The sequence below is a fragment of the Varroa destructor genome, unplaced genomic scaffold (assembly GCF_002443255.2).
Source record: "Varroa destructor unplaced genomic scaffold, Vdes_3.0 BEIS01000004.1, whole genome shotgun sequence".
Lineage (NCBI taxonomy): Eukaryota > Metazoa > Arthropoda > Arachnida > Mesostigmata > Varroidae > Varroa > Varroa destructor.
This window is the reverse complement of record NW_019211457.1, coordinates 20801681-20827449: the sequence shown is the minus strand read 5'-3', so window position 1 is coordinate 20827449 and position 25769 is coordinate 20801681. Positions and strand designations below refer to the sequence as shown.

Sequence of the window (25769 nt, the reverse complement as noted above, 5' to 3'; positions counted from 1 at the left end):
TCTTCAGAAGTCTAATGTTAATATATCCTCAATGGAGTTTAGTTCGCATAGGTGGTTGTGCGCATCTCGCATTCATTTTAGCCATTACGATTTTCAATAAACTTTTATTATTTAGGAACCCGACTTTTTTATTAGTTTCACGAGCAGCACGCTTGGCATTAATGAAAGAATATATATAGACCGAACTTGCTTTATCTTTATTAATTATTATTTACATGCTTTTATCTAGAATGTTTAACGAGTCAACAAGTTCATATGGAAACCCATTTCTAATACCAAGGAAAACACATTTTTTTTAGCTATGAGTGTTTATTCGTCATGCTTTCAGCCTCGAAACCCCGCAGGAATACTATCTATGGAGAACTCTGAAGCACGCAAAGCAAGCCACGCCACTGATTATGAGCACACGTCTAGAGCCTCCTACCCCGACGACCTCCTTTCCTACGGCTAGCATCCGAAGGAATGGGCGTCACGTCTTCAATACGACCGATTTTCATATCAGAACGAGCTAATGCGCGGAGAGCGGATTGCGCTCCGGGTCCAGGAGTCTTGGTGCGTGTTCCTGCATGGGAAAATAAATGTTATTGAAATAAACATCTAATAATCGGGCTTCAAAGATTAATACATTTAAAAAAACATTTTGATCACCCACATCTGCATATCCTATATATGCTAACCTAGTATTAGGTCCTACTATTAGTTAACTTATGTTCTGCTATAACTAAAGAATGACCATATTGCAAGCGCCTGTAAATCAATCCATTGAATGACTGAATTTTAATACAATGAAGACGCAATGGATTACTTGAATAATAACTCATAATTTTATCACCGGTTGTTACGATTTGTCGCCCGGTGGTAAAATGTAAGCGAGATTTCAACGTTGATTTACTAATATATGCACCAACAAATACCATTTCCGGTCATTACCGTGCATTACAAACTACACATTTAACATTTGTAATCTAATAACACTGCTGAGTTACGACGTAAAATTAAATATAGTTTCTTAGAGGCTATGAATAGCAATCCCAGAAATAAAATTCTTAGATCCAAGTAAAGCCCTTTATCTTACGACGAAATATTTATTTCCACTTAACCACAACCAGTTTCCTGATATTAGCACGTTATCTAAGGTTCATAATAGAGGGTAGCATTTATATTTATTGTAGTTTTTACATGCTTATATTTAATCCATCTAGAGACATACCTCCGGTGGCACGAAGTTTAATATGTAGAGCTGTGATTCCAACGGCCTTGCACTTCTCAGCTACGTCCTGGGCGGCTAACATAGCCGCATACGGCGATGACTCGTCACGGTCAGCCTTCACTTTCATACCTGTAAATACATAGCAAATAATAACAACAATTGTATTCAGCACAAAACATGTTCGACCTTCATTATACATCACTTGTACGTTTTGTCCAGTTGCTCAGTGTAAGAAGATTTTTATACAGTATTGCAACTGCTGCATGGCTAACCACCGTTAGCAGTTGCTGCACCTACTTTTCCAATTCTGTGTTCATTTCTATTAGTACTGATTTATTAACACACGACGTTGCCGAGATTTTCTAGAAGCACCAATTCTCTAAGAAAATATTTATGGCAAAGCATCAATTATCTCTTTTCTGCACTTGCACTGATCGAAATGCTGAGGGACGTTACGTAGGATTTCGATGATAAGGTCAACTAGCAGGCTAGAATTACTGAAATTTCAATATGGTGTTAGTAATCTTCGATCTGTTTACATCCATTCTAAAATGCACTCACTAATTACTTACATCGAACAGCACATTTTACCTACGTTCTATAGCTTGCCACTCTACCAACCGCAGCGAATCAATAAAAATTGTTAACTAGAGTCGTGTTATCCGTAGCCGTGCGAGTGCAGGTGAGCCGTAAGACTTTTTTCGTTTTTTAGTTGCTTTTCGAATACATACCGCCGGTAACTCTCACGATAGTTTCACGACCCGACAGATCAGTAACATGAACGAAAGTGTCGTTGAACGACGCATAGATGTGAGCCACACCGAACACGTTATTTCCGTCATAAACCTGAAATTTCATCAAAATTAAATATATTAATTGGAAACACGGTCAGAGAACTTTTCGTGGTTATGCATGTTCGAATTTTTTTTCGTAAAGTTACACCTGGTGCCAACCATCGGAAGAACTTCACAAGTCACCACAAATTCACGTATTCCGTAACGGTCTCGGCTCGTACCTGGGGGCCAAGATTGAGCACGGGTGCATCCTGCTGTAACTTTCCCTTCTTAGGGGCCATTTTTTTCACTTTGAAGTCGACTCGACGTCAATCACAAAACGTGGTCACAAGAAAAAGACTTGTCGAAACCGGAAATACAGCCACATTCGCTGTTTAGTACCACAGATATGTTTTGGTGGGCACCTTTGGTCAGGATTTGCTTTATATTTACATTTAGATTTAGTGATTCTATTCAGGTTGTCAAGTATTTGGGAAAAAGCCGTATTTTACCATTTTTACAAGAAAAAATAAATAGGAATTCAAGTGTGGCACGATCGTGGTACCTTCCGTACCGTGTTGTAGTACGTTCCGCCTTGGCTTGGTACCACGTTGTGTCATAAGCGACGCCCAAGAGAACTCGTTGGCTTTGTGGAGTGCAGTTTTATTTTGACAGTGTTTTGCCTTAATTGGTGAAGACTTGAAGCTTCGTGAAGATCCAGTTTTCTTCGCACGGCTCTTCGAGTAAGTTGCTTGCCTTGCTTGTGCGGTGCCGCGAACTCAGCCTCAGGATTGTGCAGGATTTGTGTTTGTCCGGACATTCACTGGCCGTTTATCGTGTGCTGGTTACTTCGTTCGTGACGTAGGAAGACGAAGGCTCAGCCAGCGATTCGACGCGTGACGGCGAACTTCAGTCGGCATATACGAAGTCCGTCAGTCCTCGAGGTGTGCGCAGTTCCCGCAGGAGTTGCAAAGGAGTCCCCCGGGCAGGAGTCTGTGTGGTGAAGAGCGAGAAAGCCGAGAGCCGGCATACGTTTAGCCCTAGCCGACCCTCACTATAGTCCGTCGTTACCACCGCGTGACGTTGTCTTGCCCTGAGTGACGCCATGGCCAACTGCTACGGGTCGCACCCTGGAGATGAGCCTTCCTCTTCCAACCTGATCATCAACTACCTGCCGCAGCGACTCAGCGACCAAGAGTTCCACGACCTCTTTGCCCAAATCGGCCCTATCAAGACTTGTAAAATTGTACGCAATAAGCAGTCTGGTTACAGTTATGGCTTCGGTTTCGTCGATTATCATAATCCGGACGACGCTCAAAAAGCTATCGGCTCTTATAATGGTTACAAGATGGACAACAAGACTCTGAAAGTGGCCATCGCCAAGCCGTCCGACTCTAATCATTCAAAGAACACTAATGTGTATATTCGTGGCGTACCGCGGAATTTCGACCCGGCGGAGCTCGAGGCAATGTTTTCACAATTTGGTCGGCTCGTACAGTTCCGCGTACTTCGCGACATGGCTGCTAACGCCAATAAAGGTGTGGCATTTGCTCTTTATGATGATAAATCGAATGCCGATCGCGCCATTCAAGGCATGAGCGGCAAGACTCTTCAAGGCGGCGTTGAGCCGCTACAGGTGAAAATCGCTGATGATCAAATGAAGCTAAAGAAACACAGAGCCATGACAATGGGTGAGCAAATGGGCGGCCGTGTCGGGGGGCCTATGCACGGTCGGATGGGTGGCCCACCTTTCCATAATTCTTTCCGCCCAAATGTTCGTTTCAACCCTATACACAAGGCCGGACCCGGGAATTACGGTGGCCAAGGTGGCGGATACGGACAGGCTGGCGGTCAGAATGCTGGTAGCTACGATACTCAAAACGGTAGTGGTGGCGGCTTCATTCTTTTTGTGTACAACATTGGCGTGGATACTGATGACAGTTCACTGTTTCACTTATTTGCCCAGTATGGGACGGTTGAGAAAGCCTCCGTGATTCAGGACAAAATGACCATGAAGTCAAAAGGCTATGGTTTTGTCACAATGCAAAACTATTCTGAGGCTGTATGGGCCATCGAACAGTTGAACGGTTTCCATTACGCGGGCAAACCGCTGCAGGTGTCGTTCAAGACTCCCGGCAAAGTCGCTAGTGGTTCGATGGGTGGTGCTATGGGCACCGGAATGACGATGAACCAGGGTGCCGGTATGGGCATGGCTATGGATCAGGGCGGCTATGACAACGGGAATCAGGCTGGTGGTTATGGGACAGCGTACGGGGCTGATGGCGCAAATGGGGGCGCCTACGGCCAACAGGGATACGGCAACAAGAGGCAACAGCAGCAGCAACAACAACAGCAACAACAATACTATTGAAGAGACGGGCAGTTAACAAACACCACGGCAGCAGGACAGCGTGGGGTACCCATCTACAAAACCGTCTATTTTATCAAGGGGGTTCAACAATAGAGTGTATTACTGTATTTGAAGAGGCCGAACGAAAACATCTAACTTAACTCTTCTGTCTTGTATTGGTAAAGTGTGGGCTATTTGTAGTACCCAGCGTATAAACGACTACCACAGCAGGCCAACGTTTAAAGAGGGTGGATTTTTGTTATTGAGACGTTTACCACCAATGTAATTCGTGTTATTATTATTATTATTATCATCATTATTATTGTTACATCTAAGCACTTAAATTAGTGGTATTTTTTTAATTTAAGGCACTCCCAGAATGTATTAGTTTAAGGCAGGGATGTAAAATTAATTTAGTGGTGCTGTTGCTACATTTATTTTATTACCGTCCGTAGAAATTTGAATTCAAACTTTTTTTATTGAAAAATGCCGAAATTATTAATGGGCTCTATTCACCGTTACCACCTCATTCATTATTATCAGTATCTCGGGTACGTAGGATAAGGTAATTCACCGCACTACGTAGACGAGTTGATTTTAATGATTCGTCTATCTACCCTTTTTTTGCCGCGTGTCTCATCAAGTGTTTACGCTTGCAATGTTACCACAACAGTGTCAATTAGTGAAGAGTTAGTTGGGCCGGTTGTAATGGCCAAATCTGCCGCGACTTCAGGAGGAGATATTTCCTCCTATTCATAGAACTAAAACGATATTTCTTTGTGCGTAGTAGTAATTTAAAAAGTGAGCAAAAAGTAACTCGTACATTCGTTTATGATATATTTTTGCGACAATGCTATTGCCATTATTATCTGATGTCAACTATTGCTATTATTATTATTATTATTGATGTAGTAATATTAAACATTAGTATCAATGTACACTGTCTACTATTCATATTTATATGAATTAGGGTTCGCTTGTGGCGCGCTCAATACAAATATACTGATTGATAATAATTATATTAAAGTAATCACAATAATTATAATCATAAAAATATTATTGCTGTACAACTAATAATTATTATTGTTTTTTTGAGTTGTGCGCGCCGCCATGATAGTCGCTTGAACTGCGATTTTGCAGGCAGCAACATCAGCTGATTGCAGCCGCAAACTATGGTCGACAACGCCAATTCCCGAACCCCCACAGATCACGTCCACTTACCTGCCCACAGCTGACCGAGAGCCACTCGCTGATATTTGCGTACCATCGGCGTGACTATATTCTTTATTCATATAATTGTCTCATTTTCGGAAGTTATTTGAATTGATCTACCAGGTTATAGGATGGGTCGAAATTATTTGTGGGGGCCCGATGACATCAATATTAGAGCCTATCCAAGCGTGTGAGCGAAGCAGAGTAAGGCGAAACGATATGATAACAACGGCAGGTGGATATACACGTACAGATGCGTGTGTTCCACATATTTAGTTAGTGGTATCTGTAAACTGTGTTCTTTTATTATTATGATTCCTTTGCATTTTTCACTCTTTCACTATTGATGAACAGAAACAGTAGATTTGCAGCGCCCCTTCTGTTGTTAAGGTCGGAAGGTAGCTTGGCGTTCTCAGCGGAGTGCGCATTTGACAGGAGAAGAACGAATTACGGTTACATTTCTAGATTAACAATAATAATTAACGAGTAAAAAGACAAAACGAAACCCCCTGATGCCTTCCTGACAAACATCGAATTATTTGTATTATTACTGCTCCCTGTGCTGTTTGCCAATGTCACTACCACCTTTAGTCACCGTTGCCAGCGTCATGCTACAATCATAAGTACATCATCAAGACCATCGTCCATCATTTCGATTTGATACGACTTGAGTGTTTGTGTTGATGTTTCGCGGTAGTTTTTTTAATAATGATAACAGTGTTGCTACGGCCGCTGACCTTAGTTGCAGTAAGAGGTGACACCAATGGAAGATCGACATTATTTTATCGTATATGTTCTATTGGTTAAAAAACTATAGTTATGTTCGAAATGTGCGTGGGTGTAGCGTTAGATGGTCAACAAATTTTTGTTGTGCTGAAATAGCGTACTTGCAAGAGAAGTATTACTATTGAGACGGAGAGCATAACTTGATGAAGGCGGCTGCAGCATGAGGACAGAAGGGGCTATGTAGTGGCGGAAAACAACACCGGATCTCTGTCACGATAAACCAACCTCCTTGCTCTGATAGAAATAAGCAAACACATTAGCGTAACAAAAACGCGTGACATTCTTCAAACACTCACTACCCAGTAAAATCACAACTACGAGCTAAAATAAAAACAGGCAATGTACTGTACATTATTATTTTTTGTAGTTTTTATTGTTTATTTATATTATGTATATTTATACCTGCGTGTCCTATTATAAAATTTCTCTTACTGATATACTCAAGCATGTATGTTTGTTATTCCAATACAATTCTTACATTTTATAATTAAATTATACACCACTGCTGTGGATGTACCGCTGGTATTCATCGCACATGTGTTGTTATATAATATACATATAATACTAGAGTGAAAATGGGACGGGTGAGATATACTATATACTAATTTAGTCTTCTCAGTATTTAACGACATTTGTTTTCTTCAGCAGTGGTGTGGTTGATTTGTGTTATGATAATTAGTGTTATAGATGTTATAGTATTAATTGATCAGATTTTGAAACAACTGCCTTAAGATTTAAATTTACAGTTTAACATTGACAATTATTTTCATAGCTCTCAAAGGCTCCTCCGCCCGCAGTTTTTATAGCGCAACGGAGGACTTCACACAACCGCAACACAAAAATAAAGAAACGTGTTGAGGTGTTATTATTACCCGAAGAGAAAAAGAGACGCAGAAAAAGAGAGATAGGGAGAGATAGAGAGAGCGGGTAAAAGTGGAATGAATCGAGAAGGTTCGTTCTTTGAGCATTTACGAACGGTGAGCAATTATTTTTACTCCAAATTATTATAGTACCGCTCTCATTTGTTTCTACATCTGTAGCTATTCGTATTGGTTAGAGATCTCTTAGTATTCAATTAGTATTAATTTAAACTGTGCGTGTTTTTTTTCTATTTGCATATATTTTACATCATTTTTCCCATGGTGCAATTTTACCATTTGAAGTGCCTCTTCTTTATCATATACAGTAACGTATCTTACCACTTCCCCGCTATGTGCAATGGCCTTATTACACCACATCGTACCCTGTTTTTGATACGGCGTATTCTGGTTCTCTGTGAATAATGGTATTTACTATAGCATACATATTACTGTTACGGAGAAGATCGGACGATGAGTTATAAAGAGCTCTCTTATTATATGGCAGCAACCTGATGGTGACGGTGAGCTTTTTATCTTATGTTTTTTCGATTTTTTCTTTATAACAGGTTAGATTGTCTAGATACAATATTTATTTATCAGTATGATGTCGTCAGTTTGTCGGACGCTTGCGCAATGGTATTGGTTCTATATATACCACATCTATTACTATATGCGTGTATTTATAGTTGCGCAACAACAACATAATACGACATCCTGCGTTGTAGTTATTAAATTCTGACAATCTCACCTATTTTACCTTTAATTTTAGCCAAATCTATGCAACAGCGTTCGGTATCGGTTTATTTTCATTTAATTATCAATCAATTGTATTTATCTATTGGCATTCGTTGTTGCCTTTTAAATCGGCTTCAAAGCTTGTTTTCGTTTGGCCTTAAAAAAATGTTGAACGTGTTGTTGTTGTTGTTGTTGTTGATGTTGCCCTCTCTTGTTTATTAGAGAAGTTTTTACGTATTTCCTTATGGGCTCCTACTCATGCTGATAGATGTAAAGTAGCATGTAGAAGATGAAATTTGAATGGCCTGATTGTGGCGAGGTGGCGTAGTGTCGCCATGACAGGATCGACTGTAGAAAAACGATATTTTTTTTTCTCGTCGACTTGCTAAATATTATGTGAACGAATACAACTTCATAAGTTTTATTATTGACGGCATCTCAAATGTTTACACGGAGTTGCCGAGCAACATCACTAATATTTCAAGGACGAGTGTTTTTTTGATGCGATTAAAGCACTTTCATTAATATGTTTAGTAAATTCAAGTATGTTTGAGTGAATTATCGGTTTAATTATTGTTAGTTTGACTTTTTCTGACCATGTATTAGCTCTTTAATAGCTATTGCTGAACACAGTTCTAAAACTAAAATTCCAAAGCCCATGCAAATTTATCTTGATATGTGATGATATGATATAAAACGTCGTAGATATTGCAATACACACATGGCTTGCAGCTCAAAAACTAATCATCAAAACTTAAACAAGCTACTAGCTCACCATTGTTGATTTAATGACGCAGAGCCACCATCAGCCTTTCAGTCATTTTATTAATTACCTAGATATCAATGCGATGAATCAAGCGAAGTCGAATGCGGTGGTGACTCATGATAGCGAGCTACATCAATTTTTTACACGAAGTGATTGCATCAAACAGTGAGCAATTCGATTACTATAATTACACAAATCCTCATAACTGAGCAAGCAAAGCCTAAATGCGGCCATATTAGCTGTCGGTCGTTTATTGATCTACAGAAGGCTGGTTCAGCTTGCGTAGTTTAGCTTAGAGTCGCCTATTGTAACGTATTTTTCATTATAGGTTGTCGGAATCGCTGCAGCGGAACTACAGAAACCAGTGTGCATTACTAAGTGATCTCGGTTGGCCAAAACAACCAATATCTGCAGGAAGAGTGACAACGGTTAGCGTTTGCAGCAGTTACTTCAGTGCCCCTCGGCTCAGATCCTCCGTCGCCGCTTGCAAAAATGATGGAAGAACTGCAGACGCTCATGTGTCAGGAGATTCCTGAAGGACGCCAAAGTATTAAAGATTCCCATACTAACTTAGAAAAAGTGGCTGAATATTGTGAAGCTAACTACTTCCAGGCTGAGAACAAGACCCAAGCTCTGGAAGAAAGTAAAAAGTAAGTAAAGCTTTTCTATTTGACAAAACTATAAAAAGCTCTAAAGAAATTAAGGGAATTCACCACGGCGCTAATAGATGTCATTGAGTCGAAAAAAACGCTTATTATAATTTCGTTCTACCTTGCATAATTATTTAATATATCAAGGAATTAATTATATTTCGACGAAACCTCTTGTACGGAAAGTAGCATGATGAAGGCATTACATCGATTAAATAAAAAAAATGATAAAATTATTAACCTGCCTAACGTTGGGACGAATGGAATTATTTAATGTGGAATTTAAGTGAATAATTTACACTGTAACCTCCAACTTACCACTGAGTAAGATAAATTTCTAAGGCGACGTTTGTATATTGTACACGATGGGACAAAAGTAGACTTAAGTTAAGCTAGGCACAATACTTTAGTTAAAAAAAAAAAGGTTCACTTTAGGGGCAAAAACATGCATTTCAGCCATAAGCCTATTTTCCTGAAATTGGAGCCATGTGTCTGTATATTTTCAACCTTATCTTCTGCACAGATCTTTACGTTTATCCCAATTATAAGCCCACTTTTGTGCCCCCTCCCTTAACGTTTGCATAATTGGTTTTATATTCACGTTCCTTTTACTCCATTGAGCAGGTATACAACACAATCACTTGCTTCCGTAGCATACCAAATTAACACTCTTGCCTTCAATCTTCTGCATCTATTAGATCTACAGACCGCGCAACTGGCCTCTGTAGAGTCACAGGTACGGATTTCTAGATACGGTTTCATTGGGAATGTTATTAGCATACCCTTAACTTGACAGCAATTATAGTAAACCTGAAGCATGTTGAATAGGTTCTGTTGCTTGAGCCTAAAATTAATATTGCTCCGCCTTGAATAATATAATACTTATATATAACTGTGTGGCAAATATGTGATAATCTCTCTTTTGTTCTTACAGGTCAACCATATTGCACAAACCGTATCTATTCATAAGGAAAAAGTAGCTCGGAGGGAAATTGGCGTCCTTACAACAAACAAAAACACAATTCGCCAGCACAAAATTTTGGCACCTGCCAACCAGGAGAAACAAGTCAAATACGTACGGAAGCCAATCGATTATTCAGCACTAGATGGCGTTGGACATGCCGCCCGTATTGTGCCCCAAACCCATGGCCACCCACAGAGCCAGAGTATACACGGTGTTGTTAACTATAGTCAAACAGCACCTCGAGCGCGCCGAAGCTCTTCTTCAAGTGGGCAAGGACCAGCGGGGCCTGCGCCCACCCAAAAGCCACCCACACCACCGGGGCAACAAATGGGAGCCGGGGGAATGAGTATGGGCGGTGGCGGTGGAACTTTACGAAGGAGTGAATATCGTTCTACGCCCCCGATTGCGCCACCTCAGCTGCCTAATAATTATGCGCCAAATTATCCCATGGGGTCGGCAATGATGGGACCCAATTCAATAATCAGTACTAGTGGTGGACCCAGAAGAAGTGCTTCGAATTGCAGCACCTTGCCACATCCTCAGGTTGCCGCTGGGCATGGAGTAACTCGTAGTGAATACCTGATTCAGCAGCAACAGTTACATCAACAACAAATGATGAGTCACTATCGCCAAGGGATGATGGTACCAGTTTCTTCTGCTGGAGGAACAGCAGCTGTTCAACATCATCCGGTAAGCGATGCTTGACTGTTAAAACAACAAGGTAACGGCTGTGCATGTAACTTCATAGTATATGCATTTTAGGGCGCGTGCTTCCCATAATAAACTGCTAGATTTTATTCACTTCCTGACGTAAAAACTATTGGGCTTGTTAATGTAAATCAGTTGTTTAATATAGTTTTAATCGTATATAGAAAAGTATAGACGAACGTTGTGGAGATCAACGCTACACGGGACAACTTGGCACGACTTGGATTTCTAAAAAAAAAGTCGAAAACAGTACACAAAAAAAAACATATTTCATGATACATTTACCTTTTGTTGGATAAGACACAACTGGAATTTAAAAATACTCTAAACCTGCACGACCGCATCTCTGTATTTTGAGATAAGAGTTAACTAGTACCATAAATTGTTTTGGTTTTTTTACAAATGTGAAATCTGTAAAGGGACTTTTGCTTAGAAGTTAAAGAGAAAATCAGTGTATAACATAGGTTCTATATTATAACATAGAAAGATTTTATAGCTCGGTCATCTGCACGTTCATTTTGAAATACAATACATTTTAGTTGGAGTGGCGGACTTCGAACTAAAAAAGCCGAACTAGAGTAACACGTCCTTAAGTAGTTATTATTGGCTACATTATAATTACTATGCATTTATCGAAGCTTTTGTTCAAAGTGAGTGAACACAGTTTATCCAATAATAGTACCTTCCTCTTGAATTAAAACATGCAGAATCAATTAGCGCCTGCCAGACTTATCTTTAACTGCCAGAAATACATAAACCTAATTCTACTTCTGACAAAACCTTACACCAGAAGCTTTTATTGTCAACTTTTAAACGAGAGCTTTTCTCCAAAGGAAAATAGGCCTCGCCTCAAAAGGTCAAAGTACGGTCGTACCAGTTTAAATATTATAAAAAATCGTCTCATACCAAGCAAAGAAAAAACGGGAAAGGGCTGTAATGTTCTCTCCATAAATGAAGTACAAACCCGTGCGATATCACTAATTACCACAGACAATAAGATATCATCCAAAAAATCTACAAAACGTGCCTATTTCTACATTCCAGGATTCTCAACATATGATGGGTACACATGCAATGGGTCTAGGACATGGCGCAGGTGTTCACTATAGCAGTAATCATGGGCATGCTATCCCCGGCGGGCCCACTACACAGATAGGCTCTTCTCAACGGGCCGAAGCTCTTCCCGCCCCACCGGCAAACATGATGGCCCCTGCGGGCTCTAGTCCTGCGCCACCTCCTCCTGTTTCTTCTTCCAATGGTCCTACAACCAGCGTGACTGGGAACATGCCGCCACCTCCGCCGCCTCCCGGAGGAAATATATCGCCGCCGTTGCCTCCTCCCCCTGAGGAATTATCATCACCACCTACAGCCGCATCGAACGCTAGTAGTGGCACTACTGGCGATCCTACTGGCCAACGCGGCTCCAGCTCAAGTGGTGAACCAGCGTGGGCACCGGCAAATTACCTTGAGAAAGTTGTAGCTATTTATGACTATCAGGCTGATAAAGCAGATGAGTTAAGCTTTGCCGAAAACGCTCTTATTTACGTTATTAAGAAGAATGATGATGGCTGGTACGAGGGAGTCATGGATGGTGTTCAGGGGCTCTTTCCAGGAAACTATGTTGAGCCATGCATGTAAAGAGAGCCTGTAGACCGAACCGTATAAACTTTCGGGGAATGAAAGAAGTCTAGTCTTCAGTTGAAAGAATTTCGTTCAGTTTAAATTGCTGTTGAGTACCGAGTGTCTTTTACTAGGCTGACATTTGCTGAACACGAATCGTTTCAGAATAACTACTTGATCGGCGTGGACTAGTCCAACGCAATTCAAGGTTATGGCGCACAAACATGATTGGTTTTGGAATTGCCTGAAGTTGTGCAATTTCGGTGTGCAAGCCCACTTAAACTACTTAAAATCGAGTATATGTATATGACACAGGTTTTTCGTATTCAAATGTTGGAATAAAGTAGTGAGTATGTTACGATGTAAAGAATGATTCTTTACTATTTTCTAAATCGTTAAAAAATGTGTGGATTAAAAACCTGATTATTTTCGAAAAGGGATTCTCAAATATCATGCTTTTTTTCGCAGCTTCCTTGTTCTGTATCAGGCTAATTAAAGTCGTAATACTAAAATAGAACTAAGTGTTAAAGTATAATCGGAACTGAATATTATTTCTTCCATTCAATTACTTCACGCGTATTCATGAGATATGTTTAAATGTACCAGATATATAAAGGAGAACGCAACTAAATGAAACTTTTGGAAACGTAAAAGCAAAACCAGACCTCTGAGTAGATATGAAGCCAACAAGACCTCGACTATATATTAAATATTATTGCTAAATATTGCCCCTTAAATGCTTAACATCTGCAGATCAGATGGAAATACAAAAATAGAATAGGGATATAAGTAGGATAGATAGATCACTAATCGAGAAGTAAGAGTGATAATTACAAGAGAAAGTAAGAATCTGATATGTATATAAATCTATCATCATTAATTTATGCTAATTTAATGAATATAGTAAAGTTCTTCGTTGTAAAAAGTGTCTCCAAATAGTCTAGAACCACAGATATGAAATTAATGCCGAAAGCCACCATGCACCGCATTAGTGTCATTGTCGTTAAGTTAAAAAAAATGGGTGAGTTATTGTCACTATTGTAACATCTTATTACAAGGGAGTTGATAAATGATTATATAAAAGGAATAAATCTATGTTTGTTATTTTAATCACAAAGGAAGGACCACGATATGCCAAGCCAATATCAAATGAATGTGCAAGAAACTCTAAACTGTAAGAATGGCCTCAAATTGTCTCGAACCGAGACAACGTGGTCTACAAAATGAGTGAACCTGAAAATGATGAATGATAAAACCTCGGATTAAGATGTCCGATCAACCCGTAAAAAACGATCAACGCTTTTCGGAGTTTTGCGATTATTCTCTCCCAGTTAATTACAATAACTAATTTCGATATCATTTGAGTAAATGATAACTTTGATGTTTTGATAAATTACGTCTTTGAATAAGCTTATATACATTTGTGAAAGTTATTTCTACCGATAATCACTAGCACGCCTATATATCAGCAGCTGTTGCTTGATCTCGGTGACCGAGCGGATACTTAGGTGCACTGAAGTTACAGGCAAATTCTCATTTTAGATTATATATATATGTACTTATTTTCACGCTACAAATATTTCCATTAACGCATAAACATCTGATGCCAAAGTCTTCTTTGACTCAGCTTTAAAATTACATTTCTTCTGAAATATACAGCTAGAAGCATGCTTTGGGTAATGATGTATTTTTTAGCAAACCTTCGGACATAGACCCTAAAAACACCACCTCTCTGAACTAATCTCACTCAATTCTTCTCCCGGGGGTATTACCTGAGAAATCGTCTAAAAAATAAGGGAAGGTTAAGTATGTGAAAATTACAGTCGCGTTAGGCACTAGATAGGATAAAGCGATCCTTGTTAAACAAGTCAACATTCTGCCGAATAGTGTAACTGATATACAATTTTTTTTTTTCGCTGCATGCTAAAAACGAAACTGCTTCTGTATGAAGCTTGTGAACAACCAATGCTTGTTCTGGGTGTTACGCAAGACCTGTGTGTCAAGATTTCATAATCGTAATTGGTGGAAGTACTCGTTAGCGTGGAGTTCCAAGGTCAGGTAGGTGATCTTCATCGCTTAGCTGTCGTATGTTTATCAAACGTTTAACTGTAAAAACAGATCGTAAGGGGCGAAATAATACTGATGATCGATGTCAGATACAAGCTAAATAATACGTTCGATTACGATCTATTCAGTCGTAAATGTAATTTGAGTTACAGTAACATGGATCGTTGACTTCCGTGCCTCTGAATTACATCCGTAGGCGTCGTTGTTAGGCAAATATCAATAACGACGCATGTTGCCCAAATGAAAGGTGTATTCTAGAAATTAGATAAAAACATAGATAATACCGTTGTGAACACTAATGCCTCGACCGCACGATTCAGTTCTCATCTTAGCTTCTCAAGTGATATGACGACAAATATTTAATTTTAACACAATGTAATTCTTAGTTTTTTTTCCGTTTCCTACGTTTTGGTTTATTAATTATTATCACTTCAAATGAAGTTCTCCACAATGGTATCAGCGAAAACCTTATTTCTATAAGGTTTTCAAGTAGCTCATGGAGAAAGATGAACATAAGTCCATTAAAGAAAGCGAATATTTTTTATAAGTTTATTTTTGCCTTCGCTTCCTAAACATAACATCAAACGAGACATATCAGAGTAGCAATATGTTTTTGCATTTGTTGGCTTTAACATCTTCATTTAGCAGTAATAGAAAAACAATTCGACGAACTTGCCAACATTATAGATACCGTATTATAGATACTGTTATGATCACCAACTCTTACGTTATTTAGCTCTTAATAACTGATTATGATATTCAAATTTTGTCAACTTAATTGTTTATATATCGAAAAAAACGTATTATTATATAAATTGTAACACTCACTAAATAGACTATATGAAATAAAATGGCTTCTTGTTCTCTGGGCATTTCAGACCGATGTTAAAAGTGCTCAAATATAGCTTATTATCTTCAGCAACGTTCCCTTTCCACTGGCTGGCCTTGGCCTTCATTTTGCTCTTCGTCAATGTTTCAGCCGTGGCAATTCACCATCAGCTAATTTTAGCTTCTTGACCGCAACTTGCGTAGTCCCTGCTGCCACTGCCTCGGCAGCTACTTTCGAACGCGTTTGCCTGTGGTTAGTGATCGAAAAGGTCAACATCCTGTTGGTTATTTCGACGCCATAGGCGACCATTAGCGATATCAAAGGCTAGTTCGAAGAAAGTTTCACTCTTTCTTTCTTTGGATTTTCTTTCTTCATAATAGTCGACACACAAATATGCCTTTTCGTATTGACGCAGTCTTACGTAGGACTTTCAAACACCACTCACCACTATGGTGAAGGTTCTTCAATCAGATGTCAGTAGTACCGATATTAGTAAACGCCAGTGCATTAGCTTCCCCATCCATCCGACTGTCGGGCGTGCTGCGGGGGACGTGCGCGCGGCTATAGCGAGCAGCTCGTGCGTCAATCGGCCTTCGCTCTGCTTCACCAGGTGAAGCGGACTTGTGCGTGCTTTGACTGATAATAGGCACGAACCAATGTCGGCGTTGGCGTCTCCTTGTATTTTTGTTATACTCTAGTAACTTATTTGTAGTAGCAGCCTTTGGGTACAGCTCCTCAGCTAGTGTTCAACTCAGCTAGGATAATCCGAAGTGTAAAGTTTTATCTTCCTTTTCCAGTAGGTTTTGTGTAATGGAGCATATTGTTATAAACGTAAGTGTAACGATTTATGAGTTTTACCTTTATTATTTATTTACTGCATGATTTCGCTTTTAATTTTTTAAAACGATAAAATAATAGTTAAATCGAAGCAATAGTGGCACATACATGTTGCAAGCTATTCGAAATTCATAGAGCACTGGCAAAATACACTCAGGACTGTTAAATTATACTGTAATCAACGGAAAAAATAAACTGTGTATTCATTTCATGTTCATTGCACTTCCCGAGCACAATAATGAAATCAGTTTTCAATTATCTCCCAAAGAAAATACTTGGTATTTTTTGCGGACTATAGTTTTGGCACTATTTAATGTATAGCAACGTCAGCAAACATACAACGCAACGTCAAAAGACAACAAGATACCCAAGAACCACCTCGACCTAATCTAACGTATTTGACGATAGCTTACCACTCAGTTCTTTTTTTTATTATGTATAGACTTAGTCATGTATATTTTGAAACAAATGCAAAAAAGAGAAAAACCCGCAGTAGACTATCCTACACGAGGTCAAAGTTTGGTTTAAGTCGCCGCAATCGTTGCAACAGTTTATCGGAAGTTTAATATTTCCGAAGGTTATTCCCTTGGGTATTTTCACCTTATATCTAACATTGAGATTTTTGTGCTGCAGAAGTTTGTCCGTCTGTTTGTGTGGAGGATGGAGTCTTTCTCGGTAAAATACTTTTTCCCTTTTTGCTTGTCACCATAGAGCGTAATGTGAATTTTGGTGGTCGTAAGCTGACAACAGCAACTTTAATTTTCCATACTTAGAAACCACGCTAGCGTTCACAAGAGAGTAACCGGCATCGTCTTCGCGGATGCATCATCAGATGAACAGTTGTATATTTTTGCGCGTGATAGGCGTGCATAGCATGTCTTTAATAACAACAGCGCGAAGCAAAGTTTGCGGGTTGCGCTGTAGTAATATTGTATAAGTGCATGACCGGGTATTAATATTTGCTTGCCTCAACAGCGCAGAAATTGTTTCTGTTTCATTGTTGAAACGCAATCATTGTCGACTTCAAAAATAAGTTGTACCAAAAACGGAACTAGAAAAGGAAATTAAAAGCTGAAAAGAAAATTATCACCGGAAACGTAAAGCATATTGACTCAGCACTATTCCACTTTCCTGAGCATCCTGTATCTATTACAACATAAACACTACTTAAGTTGTATGTGATTTACGTTATGGTACTAGTAATTGTTCATTAGTTCAGAGTTGCATCTTTTTGAACCATTTTTCATTTTAAACTACTTTTTTAAGTATGATTTAGATGTATTCTCCCTCATTTTTTACATAATTTTACTCATTTTATTCATTTATCACTTTACAAATTGCTCTTCCATTTGCTTTATCTTTCTTACGTGTATTGTGTTGCCTTTCTGATTAAATAGATTTCTGCATATTGGCTTTTTTAATGTATAAAAATACATATTGATTCAGAAAGCCTAATAACATGGGTTTTCATCCAAAGCATTACGGAATAAAACCTATTGACACTGTGGCACTCATCCTAGAATATACTTCCAGAGATTTCAATGAGCTCTCATACCATTACTAACAAGCTATGCCGGATGCCTTGGCTAATCGTGTCCCTTTAATGACTTCAGTTAAAATTTAGTAATTAATTTCCTGGAAAGTTCGCTTTTCAGCTAAGTTCGTCTCAGTGCCGGACTGGTTTATATGAGGTCCATTAGTAACGAAACGGGACAGTAGATATATTTGCTGATTATAATTTTGTAAATTGAACGCCGCCCAAATATGGCTTATCAACGTAATGTATTTCGAAGTCCGAAGATGTACAACTTTGAGCGAGATGATCTAATAGATGCAGGTCAGAGAGCACTGATAAAGGGGCCTTGGTTACTTCAATTGAATATTGAAATTGTCTGTATGAGGACACAGACTAAACTAATAATACTAGAGGTCTGCAAGTGAACAAATGTGTGTGATTAAGCAATTGAAATTATAAATGTGGCTTTATTTTTGCGCTGATGCAGCCTTGATGAACAGTAGGTTGCATAATTATGGTGCTGTAATTTTTTTCTCCTTCCCTGGTACTCTACGATAACGCTACACTTTAGCATCGTATGGTGTCTTGGTATGTGAGAAGCCTAAGCGGAGCCCGTTGACTTGCCTCATCTCTTACGAGACTATGCTCTAAGTTGAACCTTTGCTTTGAACTGAGTACATAATATCTATTAGACTCCTTAATTAAGAGTATATGTTAAAAGTAAAAAATGTTATATTAATATTTAGCTTCCTCAGTTTAACATCAATGGAAGAATGTAAGATTTGATGTCTTAAGAATAGAATTTCGGTTGCGATGAAGTATGGGTTTACATAATTCTAAAGTTAGCATAACTTTAGAATTATGTAAGCAGAGTTTACAGAAGTTTACTACAGAAGTTAGGATAGCATAACATAAGGTAGCATGACTACCAACGGGATCAAACAGTCATTTATTACTATGAATCAATTAATACTATGAAAGATCGATATTTTCGGTAGCATTGGGCTAGTAGTGTTTTCCATTTCAATTTTTGTTTAATTCACGACGTACGTTAATGATGACCTGTTTTGCTTACGTGGGATCTCCTCTTGTTTTGACAGTATATTTGGCAGGAAATATATACAAGTTACATAGACGTTGGTATATCGATAAAAAAAAAGTGGTAATTTTTGCGCTAGTATTACAAAGTTGAAAGAATTAAACAGCGATGTTTGTGAAAAAATTTCTTTAAACATGTTTTATTGATAGCATACAAAAATGTGTGGGGTTCACTCTTCGTCTGCAGGCACTTTCATGCCAACTTGTTCAATCGCACTTCATAGTATGGACTACAACAAACAAAATAAATGCTAATAGCTAAAACAATAATCTCTTAGAACAAGCGCGTAAACCTATTATTTGTTTGGTAATGTCTTTCAAGCAAATAATTATTGACCCATTTAGTAAATAATTATTGCGTTTTTCAAAGGTTGTCAATTGCAGTCTCACTTTATAGCTTTAGGTGTTTAACATCATTCAGATTTTGCCTTTATCCAATAAGAGCTTGGTTATAGAGTAAACATGAAAGCATGCTTGTGATCTGGATTATAAGTCGGGCGCGTACTATCTATTCAATCGTGCTGAAGAACAGCGCTTTGAAGTGGTGCTTAACGGCATCACAGACATAAAACGTTTATATTTTATAGAAAGAGTAGATTCCTATTACATTTCTTGATACTTTTTATTTACTTGGCCTTAATGACCACCGACACAGACTGCTCTTAATTGCTTAAAAATGATTCGATCTAGCATATTACATAGCATAATACAAATACTAAGCGACGCGCATTCTTAATTAAATCCAATTTTTCATTGCTTTACTGCTATGAACATGATAGTTTACCGCGCTGGCGTTTCCGACTCCCTAGCTGCTTTCCTCAGCCTTATTTCTAGAAGTGTATTCAGATTGATGACTGGTTATTTAGCTTCGGTAAACTCAACGTGTGATTGAAAGACGAATGATACAAACGACGACAAAATACTAATTTACATATAAGCTATCTTAATCGATTTTTTTCGAAAATTTTTTACGTCATCTTTTTGATACAGGACAACCTTCATTGGCCATGGACAGTATTCCCTTCCTTGGATCCTCGTCTTAAAGGCTATCCTTTTGTGGGAAACTTCTGGCTAATGACAGGAATTGTCGCCGCTTACGTCTACTTTGTAAAGGTACGCCACCATATAAATATAATTGAAAATGACTTAATAAATCATTATTCGTAATTGTCATTTTATTCAGTAATGAATTACGCTGTTCGAAGCAAAAATGAGTATCTATACAGTTAATAAGTCATTTGGCTCGACCAAAGTGTAGATTATGAATACACATGGAGATTTGGCACTCTTATAGGTGATTAGTTTTTCAACTTTAAAGGATTATTTTAAAATATCTCGTTTTGAAAAATATCAAATAAATACACAGTTATTTTACTCGATGCTCTCCGAAGGTCAACTGTGCCGAGAAAGTATTGCCTTGGTTGTGAAGAGTTGCAACATGTCTTTCTTCTACACGATCAGTATATTGCTGGAATTCGAGAAGTAAACAATCTTTCGATTCCAATGCCCGGTAATATTACAATCGTGTTTGCAATATAGAGCGGCACGACTTTAAAGATACTAGTTCTGTCCAGTAAAAGGAAGTTTTGCACAATATTCTTTATTCATCAGCGATAGAATAATTGCAACGTGTTGAAAAAGTTGCACCACAAAACACTTTTGCCCTACACAACAGATAGAAAACTGTAGTAGTTTTGTGTTATTAGTATTATATATACACTATTGAGTCTTACTAACGTATCTAAACGGTAAACATTCCTTTGTTTGTAGGTAGCAGGCCCTCGATGGATGGCGTCGCGAGAGCCGTTTCAAATTACAGGACTCATTAAGGTCTATAACTTTGTAAACATATTTGTGAACTTTTTCTTTACGGTTCAGTTCGGCAGGTAAGCTGATCGAAACCGCCATCATCAGAACCAAAAACGTGTTGAGTAAGACTAAAAATATAGGATATTATTACTAGATTAATCGATTCAAGCAGTAGTCAAGTGTGCCTTATACTGCTACCCTAATAAGATATTTTGGAATTCAATGAAGTAAACCAAAGTTTGCGAAGAAAATATTTGAAGCAGCGTAAAGCAGATTTTTAATCTGTCCATGCAGTTCACCCTGTTTCACCCGTAGTCAACAGCTGATGCTAGCGATATGGCCAAAATTTATCCAATTAGCAAACTACCACATACGGGTATTTGAATGCGTCCCCTAAATGCATGCTGTTTACATGAAAAACCCTTCAGTAGACACGCTAATCAATAAACGGAATTACCATCAGAAGATCAAAGTGTGTTCGATGATGCAGCTGTTTAGTAGAACTAAATTAACTGCTATTTAGATTATTTATCATACCCATATTTACACATTTCTCCATAAATATAAATTGACTGGCAGCAAAGGAAAAGCTCAGGTTTCTTTTTCATCAAAGGGCAGCCAAATCTATAAAATAAAATTTAAGCGATAATTTAGAGTATAAAAAGATAGTTAACAATTGTAAATATACGTGTGCTAATTTGTCAATTCTGGACCACATGGTCTGCAGGTACAGCTATTTCGGAGGAGGCTACTCTTGGTTTTGCCAAAAGATGGATCACTCCCGTGACGCTAATTCTATAATGCTGGTTAACCTTGGCTATTTCTACTGCATCGTACGTGTAATTGATTTCTTAGATACAGTCTTTTTCGTACTGCGAAAGAAATTCAGTCAAGTAAGTGTAGTCAGAAAATGACTCATTATCAGATTTACGGTTCTTTTCCGACAGATTTACAAATAACGGAGCCCTTTTGCGATTGTAGTGATAATATCAGGACTGAGTATTTTTTGTTGCATACGTCATTCGCTAAATCATATAAGTAAATAACTAAAATCCTCATTGTTTTGCAAAACTTTTTTTAATGACTCAATTTGTCCTTTGTATAAATAAATTGTCATTCAATATTTATATATTTTACCAGTAGCTGTGTTCATGATTATAATTTGTTTATTTAACTTCAGATAACCACACTCCATTACACTCACCACGCGCTTGTGGCTTGGTCTGGATGGCTTTTCGTCTCTGTAGGATGTGACGGTCAGGTATGTACCAGTGCGTTGATATAATAGAAACACACAGAGTAGATGTAAAGTTGTTTAAAATGCGTCAATAAATAGAAAAGTATGCGTACAAACTTGCAATTAAAAAACATTTCATATGCCATATAATAGACATTACATAATTTCTGTGAAATAGTCATTTTAATGCGTAGCTTATATAATATGCAATATATAAGGCCACACATTGGTACATACAACATTGATTTGCTTTTTGTATATGCGCTGTACGGCGTTTTTCGATTCTGGCTTCTTAAAGTATATCATATGAAATGGAAATTCATCAGCCTAAACTAAGCTTTGTGGTTTGGAATCTCCATGGTGCTGCAATAAAAAGAAAAGTATAGGCCATTCAAAAAGTAAACAGTCATGAAAGAAATGGAAAAATCATGATGGAATTAAATAAAATATTTACCCACGAAGGCGATTTACGTCTATTATTACCTACATCATATATTTACTCATGGAGGTTCAAATTGATAATTAATAAAATTCATCTTTTTCTATTTGTTTTCATGATATGATAGGTCGTACTTGGTATTATGGTAAACTCAGCGATCCACGTTCTTATGTATACTTATTACTTTTTGGCTGCGTGTGGACCCATTGTGCGTCGTCATCTCTGGTGGAAGCGTTACATCACGCGAATTCAAATCACGCAGTTTGTTTGCCTTTTAATTCACATAATGATTCCTGTCTTCTATGACTGCGGATACCCCAGAGGTCAGTATAGAATATAACATTAGTATTTTTGTTTTGATTATACATAGGTATTTGTAATATCGCAGAGACGAGTTGACCTTTACGAAAAAAAAACGCTACGCATACATATCTTATTATTATCATCTGAAGGGACTTCAGTAAGAAGATGTTGTTCCAAGAAAAAAGATAGTCTTTTACTGGAGTCCCTTAAGATGATAATAATAAGATATGTATGCGTAACGTTTTTCCGTAAAGTTTAACTCCGCTCTATGATATTACAAACACCATAAGTGTTTTAGTAATATCTTTAGCTTGTAAACAAAAAAATATAATAAAGTGGTTTTTAAAGAGAATCAACTAACCAGCGGTCATATCAGCCTTGGTATACATATTGATTTACAAGTATTGCTTTTAATTTTCGTGGCATATGACGTGCTTAATAAGCTATAAACATATATATGTATATATATATATATATATATATTAATAATCACATTGATGTGGACGAGTCTACAGAGTACATCAGAGTCTTCTAATATCCTGAGTCGCTTTATTGAGCTATGTTAAAAAATGCTTGAACTGAATTAAAGTTGATACATACTTTTTAGGTCTTCTGTTATGGGCGTTTGCGCAAGGAACATTTGGCCTTGTCCTATTCATCAATTTTTACGTCAAATCGTATATTTCACGCCAGGTAAGTCATATCCACAGTAGAGTACTTACAATGAAACATAAAAGGATTATACCCCAAACTAATATTAGATATGAAACTTTTCCTGCTTTATTACCGAATAAAAAACAACACATTTTTCTTTGCTTTGAGGATAAGGTATTGCGTTATGTTTTTAAATCTTGATGCATGTCCAACCCAAGACCATGAAAGTAATTGCTCAATAAACAGAAAAAGTGAAAATCCGTAAGGTCCAGAGTATATGGAGACTGTCATAAAACTTCCCATTGAGAGTTCAGGGTGACAGCCTCGACGATCTTTGTTGTAAACGGCCTCGCGTTGTCATGGGATAGCGCGACCTAATATTGCTTATCTTTCTTATATAGCTGTTTTCTTAATTACTAGGGTTGATTTGAGGTCAAACAAACGTGCTATTAACTGTCTGATTTATAGGAATCGATTCCCAGTAAATCAAACGTTCGCAATCACACCAACCGTAAATCATAACCTTTTCTGTAAGGGGATCTAATCGGATCCTGGGTCCTGGCCTTTCTCCCAAAACCACTCACTTTCTAGTTCGCGTCGAAGTATAGACACCACTTCGTGTCCCCGATGACAATTCTGTGCAAAAGTCAGTCATTATAGCCATGTGAGGTACGCTCTTGAGTAGCCTCTTTAGCGATAGCCTTACCCTATGCAAGGTAAACGGCTGTTCTATTGGCGTCTCAGTCTCTAGGAAATGTTGTAGTTTGTTTATAGAGCAAAAAAAGGTGTTTGCAAACAGTAGATCGGATGTGCAAATAGGCAAGAGGAAATAGGAAAAATATTTCTTCTTTAATAAGCGCAGGAATTTTCTTTCAAAACTAATGGAATAAAGATTATACATAGAAAAACATAACATAAAAAAACATGGTTGTGGTTGTTGCTATATTTTCATATTATGACTACCTTTTGATTACCTTATTGGTTTTGCAGACCGTTCAGGATAATAACAAACGCGTAGTTATCAATAATGAGTTATAACAAAACCGTGATTACTAAAAGTAAGGCTTGTAGGCCATGTCAAATAGATTATATTTTCGTCGCTCTCGTTTATTACCAACTCCATGTACGAGATACTACACAAAATATTGGAAAAGTATATTATTAAAGCGGTATGGTAGAGCATGTATATTTGACAACCGTATTGAAGTCAATTACACGGAGTAACTTCGTGCCACACCGAAAACACTGTATGGTTTCTTCTTATGATTAAATTGGATTAATACTGTCTACGTGATAACTTCAAAAGAGAATATGTTCAATTTTTTCAGAGCATCGACAAGACCTACGGGCCAGCATTAAAATCTGCTACTAAATCATTACTTACGAACAACGACGAGGAAAAACCAAATCGGGCATATTCAAAAAGGGCTTAGAGATGACACCGTGCAATGATCCTTTAAATAAGCTAATGATAAATTATTTTCAAATTTATTATTGGAAAGAGTTCAATGATGTACAGAGCCATTTTCACGATGTTACATGAAGCTGCCAAATATTTGGTCAAATTTTAATATACTTAGTTAACGTTCGGTTGTTATGTATAGTGTAAACACCAAAAAAGAATTTACCAAGAATGTACATAGATATATACACATATTTGGGCGGGACCCACAAGGTTGTTTTCATGTTTCTTAGCGGTATTGATTTATGAGTATCGATGTGGCATATATAATAATACATTGTATTAGCTATAAAAAAGCACAATTAGTTTTTTTGACTAAAACGTAAATTATATTGATAGGTGATCCATTAGCCTTCTTCCTTTCCCTATAAAATTTCATACACAAATTGGGATATTTCCGAATATAATGCCTTGCCTTTAAGAGACAAAATTGGTGTTGAGTTCCCGTATAAAAGGGCAATAGTACTTTGAACATGAACAAACTAGAGTTTTAATAAAACGCTAGCTACGAGCATCATGGAAATGGAAACGATCTTAAACTCGCAAACAGTTTGGGAGGATACGCAACTGGTGCAAAATAAATAATGTTATGCCGCCCTGAAGTTTGACTACTTATAATGAAAACATCATTTCTTCATGTAATGAGATTGTTCAAGGGTCCCAATCAGTGCGCAACTTCATTCGGCCTGTGCAATAACGTATTGTCCTATACACGTTGAAATCGGTGGAGCATCTGGGTAAGTTTTTTTTTTGTTGCAGATGAAGGTTTCTCAGACCTGTCATTTGCGATTTGTCAGAACGCTCTCATCGGGTAAGCTAAACTTTGTTAGTAGCGTTGCAGCAGTTTTCGAAATTATACGGGATTCTTTAACAGATTCTAGTAA

At 37.9% G+C, this 25769-nt stretch overlaps 3 protein-coding genes, 1 long non-coding RNA gene and 1 pseudogene across 6 annotated transcripts; 3 read left to right on the top strand and 2 right to left on the bottom strand.

The window, feature by feature from the left end:
- Positions 1–289: 289 nt before the first annotated feature.
- On the bottom strand, positions 290–2383 carry LOC111248786 (small ribosomal subunit protein uS11A). The gene is made up of 4 exons (XM_022801714.2): positions 2226–2383; positions 1942–2056; positions 1211–1339; positions 290–562 (listed from the first exon to the last, which is right to left on the bottom strand). Exons 1-4 carry the CDS (start codon positions 2283–2285, stop codon positions 411–413), a joined length of 456 nt encoding a protein of 151 aa, XP_022657449.1. The 5' UTR covers positions 2286–2383; the 3' UTR covers positions 290–410.
- Positions 2384–2722: 339 nt separating this feature from the next.
- Positions 2723–9161, top strand: LOC111248784 (ELAV-like protein 1 pseudogene; annotated as a pseudogene). The gene is made up of 2 exons (XR_015327398.1): positions 2723–4399; positions 9021–9161. The product of XR_015327398.1 is annotated as an ELAV-like protein 1 pseudogene (transcript).
- Positions 9162–9184: 23 nt separating this feature from the next.
- Abi (tyrosine kinase Abl) lies at positions 9185–13004 on the top strand. The gene is made up of 4 exons (XM_022801709.2): positions 9185–9342; positions 9967–10078; positions 10277–10996; positions 12059–13004. Exons 1-4 carry the CDS (start codon positions 9185–9187, stop codon positions 12650–12652), a joined length of 1584 nt encoding a protein of 527 aa, XP_022657444.1. The 3' UTR covers positions 12653–13004.
- A 2232-nt stretch (positions 13005–15236) lies between these two features.
- On the bottom strand, positions 15237–22598 carry LOC147755954 (uncharacterized). The gene is made up of 2 exons (XR_015327410.1): positions 22265–22598; positions 15237–22031 (listed from the first exon to the last, which is right to left on the bottom strand). It is a non-coding gene; the product is annotated as an uncharacterized LOC147755954 (long non-coding RNA).
- Positions 16222–25487, top strand: LOC111248785 (very long chain fatty acid elongase 1-like). 2 transcript variants are annotated; one of them, XM_086988556.1, is made up of 8 exons: positions 16222–16361; positions 19972–20094; positions 20752–20867; positions 21518–21623; positions 21971–22051; positions 22594–22789; positions 23377–23462; positions 24752–25487. In XM_086988556.1, exons 1-8 carry the CDS (start codon positions 16341–16343, stop codon positions 24854–24856), a joined length of 834 nt encoding a protein of 277 aa, XP_086844682.1. In that variant the 5' UTR covers positions 16222–16340; the 3' UTR covers positions 24857–25487. The 2 variants fall into 2 exon arrangements, with proteins under 2 accessions (XP_086844682.1, XP_022657448.2); XM_022801713.2 differs by having other exon boundaries at positions 21518–21683.
- The last annotated feature ends 282 nt before the right edge of the window (positions 25488–25769 follow it).